Source organism: Triturus cristatus, chromosome 9 (genome assembly GCF_964204655.1).
Source record: "Triturus cristatus chromosome 9, aTriCri1.1, whole genome shotgun sequence".
NCBI lineage: Eukaryota > Metazoa > Chordata > Amphibia > Caudata > Salamandridae > Triturus > Triturus cristatus.
This window is the reverse complement of record NC_140592.1, coordinates 803,268,517-803,282,530: the sequence shown is the minus strand read 5'-3', so window position 1 is coordinate 803,282,530 and position 14,014 is coordinate 803,268,517. Positions and strand designations below refer to the sequence as shown.

The window sequence follows — 14,014 nt, the reverse complement described above, 5'->3', positions numbered from 1 at the left end:
TGCATGTTTCAGTCTGCATGAATTTTTTAATGAAATAGAAGAGGATTTGAGAAGTCACTCAAAATGTGCCCTCATTTTCTTTCTTCAGCATTAATCATAATTTCTATGGCAAAATGAACCCCCTCATTGTGTTCCTTTTTAAATTAAATGTTTTAAGTGTTACCAGTTTATTCCAATCAAGATGGCTTCAGGTGTGCCATACTTTTGTCATAATGAAGACAGTAAGCGCTCTAGTTGTTTTTAAGAACACTCTGGGACATTCTGTCATTGGGCTATACTTGGGCTACATCTGGGTGATATTTGGGCTACATTTGGGCTCTTTTGTCTCTGGTGGCCATCTTGGCAGACTTATTTGTTATGAAGTTTCCTAATTTCCTCATTTACTGCAGTCTCCTCAGTAGGAAATACTTTCAGTTTTTTACTTTGATTCCAATGGCATTCAGATGTGTCACACATTTGCCATAAATTCAGAATGTTGGCACTCTTTTTGCTCATTAGATCACTGTAGTAAAGCTCCTGCTTACCAGGGAAAACTGCTGCTGGTATTGAAAGTGCATGTTTCAGTCTGCATGTCAGAATTTTTTAATGAAATAGAAGAGGATTTGAGAAGTCACTCAAAATGTGCCCTAATTTTTCTTTCTGCAGCACTAATCATACTTTTTATGGGAAAATGAACCCCCTCATTTTGTTCCTTTTTAGATTAAATGTTTTAGGAGTTACCACTTTAATCCAAGCAAGATGGCTTCAGGTGTGCCATACGTTTATCATAAGTAGGACTGTTAGCGCTCTAGTTGTTCTTTGGAACACTCTGGGAAGCTGCAGTAAAACACAAAGGAATCAACTGACAATCTCTGCCCTTGTTGGATGAACATGTTTTACTGAGAATGTCAGACTTCATTCTCACATGACTGAGAAAGATAATGTGAATTTACAGAAAATAAGCTCTCAGTTTAGCTTATAGATCACCTTCCAAACCTCTGTGGGAAAAGCATGAGAAAATATTTTTCTCTCAATCATGATATCCCAGCAGAAGGCTTTTTCACATGGTGAAATCACCTTAGAACATACCACAATTCCTAAAATGAGTATGGTACCATCAACAAATGATTTATAATGTAACTAAAGTCTTAAAACCTTCTATCAACTGCAATGCTTTTTAATGTGGTGCTATCATGTATATTGGTCCCAAGATGGCTGCCAACACTTCTTGGATGAAGTGCTGACAGCCAATCAGATCTCAAGATGAGATGTGTGGTTAGGCTCCGCCCACATATATATATGATTTTACTTTTGATTTTCACAGGAACTACTGAACAGATTGACACCAGACCTGCAAAAGGCACATCCCTGACCTGAGGACTACCTCTCTGCCAAATTTCAAGTAATTCTGTTCAGCCGTTCGGGCTGTACCTTGGACTAAAGGTCCCCATGGAAAATTGCATGGGGAAAACACGTTTTGGGACCCCCCTTTTTTCTCAGCCCCCGCTTGACAAATCCCCCCGAGACTTTCAGGGTAGGAGCGGAGCGGAGCGCCCCACCTATTTTGAAAATTTCGCGAGCATTCGTCAACCGGCGCCAAAGTTATTCCAAATAGAATGTTGCGGATTTCCTATGGAAACACGGTCCTAACTATAACTATCTACTGGCGACCGCCAGTAGATAATATATATGTACATATATATATATATATTTAAAATTAAAACAGAAGATTCAAAACAGAGGTAAATATATATATATATATATACATCACTGAAAAAAACCATAGGTTTCAGGGACGTTATAGTTACAAATTAGCATTTAAAAAACCTTTGAAATTCACTGAAAAAACCATAGGTTTCATGGACGTTATAGTTAGCTGGACATTTCACTCATACAAAACCATAGAAATTCTACCGTTATAGTTAGTTGAACTAACTATAACTCGCACCCCCGCAATGCACAGCTGATGACGTCACATATTACATCATTCATGACATGGTCAGTGACATCACTGATGACATCTCAAATGACATCACTGATGACATCATCCAGTGAATGTGTGTTTCTGTAAAGTTTAAATATGTTTTATATATATGCCAAGGTGTATTGAAGAATAACTGGATATATAAGTGTATGGATGAAGGATTTAGTAGGTGCATGACTGACTGAATAAGTGAGTGATTAAATGTGTCTCACTGAATGCATGGGTTAGTGACTAAACTGTCTGAATGTCTGTATCAGTATGTCTGTTTTTGTGTAAGCTGCTGCATGTGTTGGTCATGAGCTCCATGAGTATCTATATGGGTTATTGATTGGTTGCCTGAGTATTTGTATGGAAGACTGAGTGTGTGTGTGGGTGGGAGGTGTGTGACTCTGTGCATAGATATGTGAGTGGTTGATTCACAAGCTGTATGAGTTTAAGAGTGCATGTGGAAACAGCTGTATGGGCGGGTGAGTGTGTGTATGGATGTGTTGGTGAAAAGTTAGATGTCTCAGTGGAACATGTCCAAGTACCTACATATGTAAAAGGCAGTGTATGTGAGAGTTGGAGTATATAAATAACTATATGTGAGAGTCAGTGATTGTGAGAGTGGCTGTATGGATCAGAGTATACTTGTATTAGTGATTATATAAGAGAGCAAGTATGCGTTAGTATTTGTATGAATAAATGAGGTGGTGTGTGTATAACTGTGTAGGTGAGTAAATGGAACTATGATTCATTCTTTCCATGACTGACTACGATGAGTGCATGAGTGAGTAGGATGAATGGTGGTGTGTCAGTGTCTGTATAGCTGCATGAGTGCATATGATAGTGTTGTATTGATCAGTGACTACATGTATGAATGGTTGTATGGGTGAATGAGTGCATGTGTCTGTAGACCTAGGAATTAGTGAGTGCGTTTGTAGTAACTGGTTTGGGTGTCTCAATGGTTTTGAAAATGGAACTCTGTATTTTACAGGGGGTGTATTAAAGGTTATATTAGGGTGTGAGGAGGTGCATCTAATTGTCACGTGGATGATGTCATCCGTGATGTCATAAGTGATGTCATTTGAGATGTCATCAGTGATGTCATCAATGATGTCACTGACCATGTCATGAATGATGTAATATGTGACATCATCAGCAGTGCATTGCGGGGGCGCGAGTTATAGTTAGCTCAACTAACTATAACAGTGGAATTTCTATGGTTTTGTATGAGTGAAATGTCCAGCTAACTATAACGTCCCTGAAACCTATGTTTTTTTCAGTGAATTTCAAAGGTTTTTTAAAAGCTAATTTGTAACTATAATGTCCCTGAAACCTTTGTTTTTTCAGTGAATTTCAAAGGTTTTTTAAATGCTAATTTGTAACTATAACGCCCCTGAAACCTATGGTTTTTTCAGTGACTTTCAAAGGTTTTTTAAATGCTAATTTCTAATTATTTTCTTCTTTAAACCTATAGTTTGTCAGTGATTTTAAATGATCACTTTATTGTTAACCTAGTGCAAACAGCCAATATCTCCAGTTTTCCAGCAATACCTTCCACAAAAAAGAATTTGTCACAAATGAGAACAACAACTAACGGTAATAATATAGAGTAGACGTCCCTGTACAAAAATTAACACAAAAGCACCAGTTCCCGATATTTTCACTGAGCAGCCAAATTTGGGGTGCGATCCAAAAACAGGGAATAAGCCACGTTTGCAGTAGGAATCTAACATCTGCATCTTACTGGTGTAAACCAGGACGACTACCTACAATGTGAACGGGATCGTAGCCCAGAATCACATCTGAAGTGCAACATATGTCATAGAGTTACTGATCACGCAGCTCAAACACCCATGAAGCCCACAACACGCACTGCCACCAGCCTCAGGACGTCCCCCACGGACAACCCCCCTCCCTACTACCACCGAGGCAGCGCAGAACAGGACAGCGGACCTTCCAAAAACGGCATGGTCCCTCAGCCACACAATACTTGAATGTTGCCAGATATGGCAACCAAGTATGTGTGAAGGACGCAACTCACCCATCAATAATGATAATGCACACAATACCAAGTGTAACGGTGATCTAGATCTTAAGGTTGAGACTGGTCCAGTGGTATCTAACAGATGTACCTTAGTGGACACCGGTCGCTATATTCTTATATCGGAGTATAGTATTAATAAACATAGGACCAGATAATTCTTGCGAACACATTCCTAATAAGGGTCCTCTTTTCCGCTATATGTGTTACAGAGCAGGGCCTCATATCCCTGAGATAGGTTCCAGGTGAGGTGAGGCTTAGTCCCCGATCAAGACGGGTAAGCTGCGCAGTCATTGATTATGACTGGTTGTGCATATTAGAAAAAATTTCTTAACACAGTATATAGAGGCTCTATGGCCCTAATTTGTATAGCACGTAAAAATACCCGTTGTGTTTAATGATGATTGTTCTATCCTTACAGGTGATTTGTACACCTTCGAGGTGGAGGATTGATTTCAAGTGAGGTTGTATTGATTCCAACCTTGAGTAAATTAATTGTGTCATTTACTTTTTTCGCACTTTCTCTTTGGGGGGGTGTGATTCACATTTTGCAGTAGCAAGATTTCGACGTATATAGGTCCTGAAGAAAGCCGTGGGTAGTATACCCGTATGGCTGAAACATGTCGACCTTATTGATAGCAGTTATTTGTTAATGCTGCTTATTTTTTTGCACTGTTCTTAATAAGGGTGTGAGGAGTTAGTTTCTACCCAATAAGTGTTTTTGCTCCACACAACCCTTTTTTAACATTTCACTTATCACATTTGGATTGTTTGCACTGCACTACGTACATAGGATCACTATCAATAAGTACTTTTTGTATCATTGAGTCTGGTTCCACTTCTTCATCTGAGCAAGAGAGCTCCCCATTGAGGCAATCTCTATGATCAAGAGACAGACCTCTCCAACGGGTGGATGACCAAATGATAATACTGATCATATATTGAGTGATGGGAATCCAGTCTCTCCGTTCAGATTCTTTGTAATCATTAATACACTCTTGTATTTTCGTGTTCTTTTCTATACTGTAAGGACCCCCAGTTCTCCTTTTATGTTGTTGGTTTTTAGATTTGGGGATAAGAACTTGGGTAGGTCGGTAAAATTTCCCTTGGACCCTTTTTCCCTACATGCTATTATTCTTCTAAGGGAATTCACAAGGGCATATTATCAAGCCCCTTATCGCCGCTTTTGCAGAAGTTTCCTGCCACTAAAGCGGCGATAATGTTATTGCTGCTGTTAAACACCTCTGGGCAGTGGAAGTGGATGGGATGCAGCACCCTGGGTGCCCTGAGCCGAAACAAAGGATTACACGTGTGCAGTTGTATATAGTCTGCAATTACTAATTTTATACTATCTTTCAGATAACTAAACTTGAGGGTGCCGTATGTCCCGGCACGTGGTTGGAAACACACCGGTGACACAAAGGTGAGCTGCAAAGATTTTCTCCAGAGTCAATACTCCCTCTCCATCTCGTCCTTTCTCTCTCTCTAACACTTTGTCTCTTTCTCTGTCTCTTCCTCGCTCTCTTATTCTTTCTTCTCTCACTTCCTCCCTCTCTCTCTTCCTCTCTCTCACACTGTTTGTCTCTATTTTCTTCTCTCTCACACTGTTTCTTTCTCTCTTCCTTGTATCTCACTCTTTCTTTCTTAATATTTCTCTCTTCCTCTCTCTCACTCTTTGTCTCTCTCTCTTCCTCTCTCTCACTCTTTCTCCCTCTCTCTTTCTCTCTCTCTCTTCCTCTATCTCTCTTCCTCTCTCTCACACTGTTTCACTCTTTCTCTCTCCCTCTCTCTTACTCTTTCTCTCTCTCCTCTCTTTCTCTCTCTGTCTTCCTCTCTCTCTCTCTCACACTGTTTCTCTCTTTCTCTCTTCTCTCTCACACTTTTCTCTCTTTCTCTCTTCCTCGTATCTCTGTTTCTCTCTCTCACTCTTTCTCTGTCTTCCTCTCTGTCTTCCTCTTTCTTTCTGTCTTCCTCTCTCTCTTTCTCTTTCACTCTCTCTCTTCTTCTCTCTCTCACTCGTTCTCTCTCTTCCTCTCTCACACACTGTTTCTCTCTTTCTATCTTCCTTGTATCTCACTCTTTCTCTCTCCTTTGCCGGACGCATAACGCACCATCTTACTTTTCTTTTTGTCTTGCAGGCTGTGATTCACAAATTGTCGAGGGATGACACGCCATGGCTGTACATAGTTTTATTTGTTGTTGTTTTGTTTTAATAAAATATTTTACACACATAGTTTTATTTGTTGTTGTTTTAATAAAATGTTTTATATGGAAATCCATACATGACTAAGATTCTTATTTGTCCACCCTCACAAGCATCTTTTTTATTAAAACTGTAACACCAGCCGATTTCTTAGGCTCCACATTTAAAAACGTTCCTGTCACATTTGTTTGGGGGGGGGTGAGCGGGGATGGCGGACAAGCAGCTGCTGCTGGGGGATGTTGGAGTACAGTTGGGTGTCCGACCTGCATCTCTTCTCAGAGACCTGCAAACTAGCAGCCTGGCTCGTAAAAGTGCGGGCCCGAGAAGTAACACCGGAAGAGCTGCGAGCCCACCAGTGGTTAGCAGAGGGAGACTTGTGAACCCAAGAAGGTTGTTGACGGTATGCTAGTGAAGTGGGAAGAGGGTGCGTTACCTGCTGATGTGGGGAGAGGCAGCATGAAAGGGGTATCTCTCACACACAGAGCTCCGGTATGTTTTCAGAAATGCCTCGGACAGATACCAGCTGATGGACTGAATGACAAAATGGCTCGACTCACAGAGACAGAACTATGAGCTGTCCGCTCCCAAAGGAACAGCAGTGTAGTAGCTTGCAGAGGTACAGGCACAGCAGTGTACTAGCTCGCAAAGGTAGACAACTGCGAGCAGACGGACTGGCTTCTAAAGGCATACCTCCGAAGTGGTGATGTTGGGCACAGGGAGCGTGAAAGGGTTATCTTCCTACTAGTGTCCTGGAGTGGAAGTCGTGTTGCCTGGCGCTCACCTGTTTCCCCTTTATTGTTAATAAATCTTAAACCTTCACTGCGTCAAAATCATCAATACACAGAGCTCCGCTATATTAAATTGCCCCCAGAACCTTTCTTTTATATTTTCACTCGATGCGAGGCACAAGATGGCTGCTAACACTTCCTGGTTTCAAGTGTTAGCAGCCAATCAGAGGACACTTCCTGCTTTGAAGAGTTAGCAGCCAATCAGAGGCAAGCTCGTGCTCAGGAGTAAGGCACCGAATAGATATATATATATGTTTTCCCTTTAATATTTCAAATACTACTCAACGGATTTACACCATTTCAACGAAACCGCGCTTTCTGGACCATGACCTTTCTCCCTGCCAAATTTGGCGTAATTCCGTTCAGCAGTTTGACCTGTAGCCTTGTCCAAAGTTTCCTATGGAAAATCCATTGAGAAAACACGTTTTCACCCCCCCCCCTTTTTTCTCAGCCCCCCCCTTGACCAATCACCCCCAAACTTTCAAGATAGGAGCTGATCAAAAAAGAGAAACTTTTGGGAAAATTTCATAAAGAATCGTCAAACGACGCCAAAGTTATAAGCAGATGGAGAGCTCCAGGAGGGGGGCCGCGCAACACCCCTCCCAAAATGAGTGAAGCCCCGAGACTACGGGGACCCCAGCGGGCACCCGCAGCCCCAGCAAACCCCCGCTATTATTTTTTAAGAAATGCCCCAGGGACCTACCCACCCCGGGGTCTCATTAAAATAAAACACAGGAACTCGCGACCCCAGCGCGAATTCCGCTGATTTTTTTGATTCTTTTTAAACAAATTTGGGGCCATGGGGGTCCTTCTGGGACCCCCTGACCAGGCCTAGGGGGTCAGGGTGTTTCTACTCTGTCCCTTCTCTTGTTTTCTACCTTTGTTTCTCTGTTTTCTAGCGACTCGCTTCTACCGAGCCACAAGATGGCTGCCAACACTTCCTAGTTTGGAGTGTTGGCAGCCAATCACAGTGAAGCTCATGTACTGGACCTCGAAACTTTTATTTTTCTAATTTCTCAGCAACTACTGAATGGATTTACACCATTTAAAAAAAAGGTCGCTTTCTGACCCACGCACTACCTTTGTGCCAAATTTGGGGTAATTTCATTCAGTAGTTTCGGCTGTAGCCTTGCACAAAGATTCCTATGGGAAATTGATTTTTTGACTATTATTTTTTGAATTTCTCAAAAACTACTGAATGGATTTACACCATTTAAAAAAAAAAAGGTCGCTTTCTGAACCAAGCTCTACCTTTCTGCCAAATTTGGGGTAATTCCGCTGAGCAGTTTGCACTGTAGCTCGTCGCAAACTTTCCTATGGAAATTAACATGGGGAAAACGTGTTTTGGGACCCCCCTTTTTTCTCAGCCCCCACTTGACGAATCACCCCCACACTTTTAAGATAGGAGCTGACCTAAAAAGTGCAACTTTTTGGAAAATTTCATAAAGATTCGTTAAACAACGCCAAAGTTATCAGCAAATCAAAAAATAATTTTCCAATGGAAACTAGGTTGTAACTATGACTATAATTACCTATTGGCGACCGCCAGTAGGTAATATATATACACCGTGCGCGCAGGGTGTGCGCATAGTGAAAAACCAGAAAAAAAAATAAAAAATAAATACATAACTTAGCATTTAAAAAACCGTACAAATTCACTGAAAAAAACATAGGTTTCACACACGTTATAGTTAGGAATTATCATTTACAAAACCTTGCAAATTCACTTAAAAAACCATAGGTTTCACACATGTTATAGTTAGCTGTACATTTCACTCGTAAAAAACCAATCAAATTCCACGTTATAGTTAGATCAGGTAACTATAACTTGCGCGACCGCAATCCACAATGTGTAATTTCAGATGTCATCATTGATGTCATGAGTGATGTCACTGACCATGTCATGAGTGATGTAATATGTGACGTCATCAGCAGTTTATTGTGGGCGCGCAAGTTATAGTTACCTGATCTAACTATAACGTGGAATTTGATTGTTTTTTTACGAGTGAAATGTACAGCTAACTATAACATGTGTGAAACCTATGGTTTTTTAAGTGAATATATATATATATATATATGTGTGTGTTCCAGTCACGGATCATTCACATGTCAATATCATTCCAGCCATCTTCCAGCACAGAACTTTCATTCATGGAATCAACTGCTTTCCATGTTAGCCTCTGAAAAAAATAGAACCCCCAAAAAACAAACAATATTTTAATAACACTGAGTGCTTAGTCACAATGTTCATTTATGCTTTCATGTATAAAGCATATTTAAAAAACAAATTTTATTTATATGATGTAAAATGAGTAAAGGACAAAATAAAACAGACAAGATATTAATAATGTCTGTCTGAAGGAACCCTCACTGATTAACATTTATTTTGGGGATTTGTTATAACACAGACCTAACTTCAAGGAGAAGCTTTCTAGTGATAATTTTTTTATTTTGTAAGCACATCTTTCCTATGAGGTGTTTTACATTGAATAAATATACAAGTGTGTGGTTCGGTTGAGACCAGGATACAAAAATAGGATGTAATAGGGAGAGCGAAGGGAAAATTTCATTGGACAGAACTAGACAACATACTGTTGAGCCTATTACATTACACATATATACAATTCACAGCACAGTTAGGTGCTGTTAAACACAGTTGTTTGGTGAAATGCTTCTGGCAGTACCATTAGGTCACATCTCATTGAATTGAGCTTGCTAACTTTCATTGATGAGTGATCTTGGACTGTATTGTCATACTGTACCTTTCGAGTATTTATGACAGGACTGGACTCAACTCATCCAGCCACCCACTAGTAAAAGTCCATTTAGGTTTTCATGATACCAGGAAGGAATTGTGTGAGGAGAATTGAGGTATACAATACGTTTTATCAGTAGAATTTATTTTTTTACTGCCCATTCCAAAAACCCAAAGAGATTTTAGTGTTCAGTGACCGACGCTTGCCCTTTTTGCTATCTTCTATTAAAGAGGCTTGTCTGAATATTGACATAATTCACGCACATTTATAAATATTATCATTAAAAAAAAATTAGGAAAACAATGTATAGCCACAACATAAAGACGTGTAAAAGTACAAAATACAAACCAAAGCACAAAATAGTGCTCTTTTTACCTCATTCTCCAGATCTTGCATGTATTTTCGACATTCCTCCGTTTGGGCTATAATCTCAGCAGGTACATCTACAGAGGCCTGTGAGTACTTGGCTCGCTGTTGTTCCATCAGTCTTTCAATGTTTACCCTCTCTCCGGCGATTTTCGTTTCAAGCTCCTAGAAACACAGAAGAGAGGTTGAATTCCCTTACAGGATCAGAAGGGGCTTGGGCACTTAAAAAAAAAGTCCAAATAGATATACAAATATGTATATGCCCAACTACACATATACTTTTCAAGAGTACCTTTGTGTAGATCAAAAGTTCTTGGATAGCCAAATACACCAACTAAACCAGGTGCTGCATTGTTAAGCTTCTTGACTGATGCCAATGTACCTTTCAAGCAGCAAGGCCTAATTATATGTTACTGTATTACAGTACGGCAACCAGACAATATTATACAAAGACTCAGAATTGGATCTATAATTGTGTAATTTGAAGGCGCCACGAAAGCTGCCATTATGGTTTCCCTGTGGTTGTAGCAAAAACAGGTTTTCACCGAATACTAAAAGCATGCATACATTTCCTAGCTTTGCAGCATTACTGCAATAGTAGTGAAAAGCCCTTTACAAGAAGCAGGAGTATCCGCTGTCATGTAACTGTATCAAGCAGCAGAGTCCAGTTCTTTTCAAACCATACTGTTTGAAGAATGCAGCTTTTGGGTGATAAAAGAAACCTGACAACCAGGCTTGGGAATGTGATAATGAAACACAGTTTCAAGTATTGACAAATCAAACAGGGCTGGCTTTCGCAAGCTGAAGCAAAGGTTGTTTTATATTTTAATTGCAAGCAAATGCGGCAAAATGTTAATTTAAAAAAAACATTCACTGATCCATCTGTTTGCTAGTGATGTTCCTAAACAATAAGCCTTTCAATTGTGCATAGATTTTAATTAATATTGTTATTTTTTGTTATTAGTGAGGAACAGAATAAATCACCATGTAACTGAGCACTCAAATCGCAGGCAGCTAGGTTTGAAACGGAGTGCAGGCAAAATAAATAGCTGGTATTTAACCCTTTAGCTGCGGCGGGAATTCCGCCGCAGCGCTGGGGGGTGCGGGGGGGGCAGCGCGGTGGCGCTGTGCTCATGACGGAGCCGCTCCGTCATGAGCCACAGTTGAGCTGTGCTCATGACGGAACGGTTCCGTCATGACTCCGCCCATTTGCGTTGTCCCCCCGCACAGGCGGGGAAACAGCGCCGCGTAGGCGGAGCGGCCGCCAACGGCCGTGACATGACGGAACCGTTCCGTCATGAGCACACGGCAACCGTGGCTCATGACGGAGCGGCTCCGTCATGAGCGGGGAAGGGGTTAAAGTTACTATAGGAAATAATTAAAATTAAAAAGCGTGTTCTGAACCAGCTTTGCAACTAAAGAGAAACTGACTATTTTTTGGTTGTTGTGAACAATTTGCACGGGAAGTGCACGGATCCAATCGGTAAAGTGGGCTGACCAATTACCCCTACTGGATGCTGTGGTGGGTAGAAGCAAACCGTGTGTAATAATTTAACAGGTCAATGGATGAAGTCACTGAGCAAAAGGCCTGCTATATGTGTGTGTCTGTGTCTGTGTGTGTGTATGTGTGTGTGTAGGTATGTGCGTGTAGGTATGTGTGTGTAGGTGTATGTGTGAATACGTGTGTGTGTGTAGCTATGCACATGTGTGTGTGTGTGGGAATATGTGTCTGTGTGTAGGTGTGTGTGTGAATGTGTGTGTGTGTTAGTGTGTGTAGGAAGGTGCGTGTAGGTATGTGTGTGTAGGTGTGTGTGTGTGTGTGTGTGAATATGTGTGTGTGTAGCTATGTATATGTAGGTTTGTGTGTGGGGAAATATGTGTGTGTGTACCAAGAAGTAAATGCGGGTGCAAAGGCCAGATCTAAAAACTCATACTGTAAAGATTTCAGCATACATTCACCAATGCTGCTAGTTTTCCAGCTCCACATTTTGGTTGAGGGCAAGGGGGTTAATAACTCTTGAGTTACCACCAAGGAGGCAAATTTGCTGCTTGATGCATATGTGGATACCTTTGTGCACGTGCGATTTACCCAATCTGACTACTGTTTTATTTTTTTTTAAGTTAGTATGACTTTTGTAAGTTTTAGTAGCTGGCTGTTGGTGGCTGATTTCAACTACTACTTAGGAAAAAGATTCTAAATGTCACTAAAGATTGTTTAAAAAAATAGAGCTATCCATCATCGAGGTCAAAGTCACCTTTCATGTCACTTCCACTACTCGTTTGATTTTGTTAAAATTACACCACTGGGTGCAATGTCTATTCAGATTGAAGGTTAGACTGGAGTATACAATATTCTATTGCATCTGTCATGCTTTTGTTATCAGTTTAAATCTGAAAGATTTTTAGAGGTCTTTCAGGTTTTCTTGTCGGTTACTTCTGACAAAAGCATCTTGACAGTCCAGCAAAGGCACAATTCTTAAATATGTTAGAATCAAAATGCAAACTATTTGATGATTATGGCAGCATTTCAGATGTGCCTCTCAGATTTATTCATTAAGGAATTTATAGGAACAGGTGTAAACTATTACTTCTCTGTACATTATTACAGACTTGCAGTCCTTAAAATAGTAGTTTTAAACAAGACATTGTAGTAATTGCTTCTTAAATATTCATTTTATTTTTTAAGATTAACCATCTATTATCTATCTCACATCATGATATCTACACGATACCGAAGAGCCTCATAATGTCTTTTTTGATAGCTAAATATCTTTGACAGAAGTGTACCAATGGATGACAAAGTCATGTTTAAATTGATACGGGCACAAGATTTATTTATTTATTATTTAGGTCGATTCTTTAAATTCAGTGAAGCTGACTGCTACAAATTTGGATCCCCACCATAACATTTATGTGTGTGTCATTTAGGGGGGTTAAGGCCTCCTTTTGGATCACAACGTTTGTTCCTATTAATCCATTATGCTTTGCTCCCTCCCCTTTGTTTTCCACACCTATTTCCCAAAATCTTTTTCTGAACATACCAGAGGCCTCGGATTGGCTACCAGGGCAAAATGACCCAGGACCACAGGCCCCCAATTCTATCAATCACCTTTGATAAGGTTTTAAAGCCTCACTTTCTGCTGCACTACACATTCTGTCCTTATTTGACCCCTAATCTAGTCGCCTTTAATGCAAGAACCCTGGCTCACTATGATCAGGATTTCATGACATACCACACCATATCTCAACATAATTACAACTCACTTTACAACACTAGACACATCAGACTATACCATAAAACAGTAATTAAGATTTCCCCCACCACCCCATTACGCAATTTCTGGGCTACACTGATCAGAAAAATCTTCGAGAAGATACGTCATCCTGGTTACAAGACTTGTGGATTGCCAGAAGTTGCTGGATCTATAACAATCAGGATTTAGGATTAAATATGATCTGAGGCTGTGCTTGTGGCCATATTCAATCATGCATTAGCAGATGCTGATAAGAGTGACATATGACTAATTGTTTTGTTGGACTTCTCTTTGGCACTTAACATAGTGGACTTTAACCTGTTACTCTAGGTGCACATGCCAGTTACAGCCATGTCAGAGGAAGGAATTCAATGGTTTGTTCCAATTGCATCAAGCTGCCCTCAAAGTGTATGGATGGGTACCTTTGACCTACGAGATATTTAGGATTCATACATAGTGATTTGGGGCTCACACTACATATTTATACTACATTTTAGTACCTCTGCTCTCTGTCACCAAAGACAGAGGAAAGCATACCCATTCCTATGCAGGAGACATGCAGATTGTTATGTGTGTCTGATTCTCATGAGACAACTTTGGTGACTTAAAAGAAGTTTTGTAGCAGACTGCCTCCAGCATGAAGAAAAGCGCTTTGACA

The 14,014-nt window shown here is 40.4% G+C and overlaps 1 protein-coding gene across 1 annotated transcript in view; it reads right to left on the bottom strand.

The window, feature by feature from the left end:
• LOC146798868 (nesprin-2-like) overlaps window positions 1-14,014 on the bottom strand; it is a 1,144,883-nt gene that overhangs the window by 296,605 nt on the left and 834,264 nt on the right. Inside the window, exon 85 of the mRNA XM_085627789.1 lies at window positions 10,112-10,267. Coding sequence (XP_085483915.1) covers window positions 10,112-10,267 — 156 coding nt within the window. The remainder of the gene's footprint in view (window positions 1-10,111; window positions 10,268-14,014) is intronic.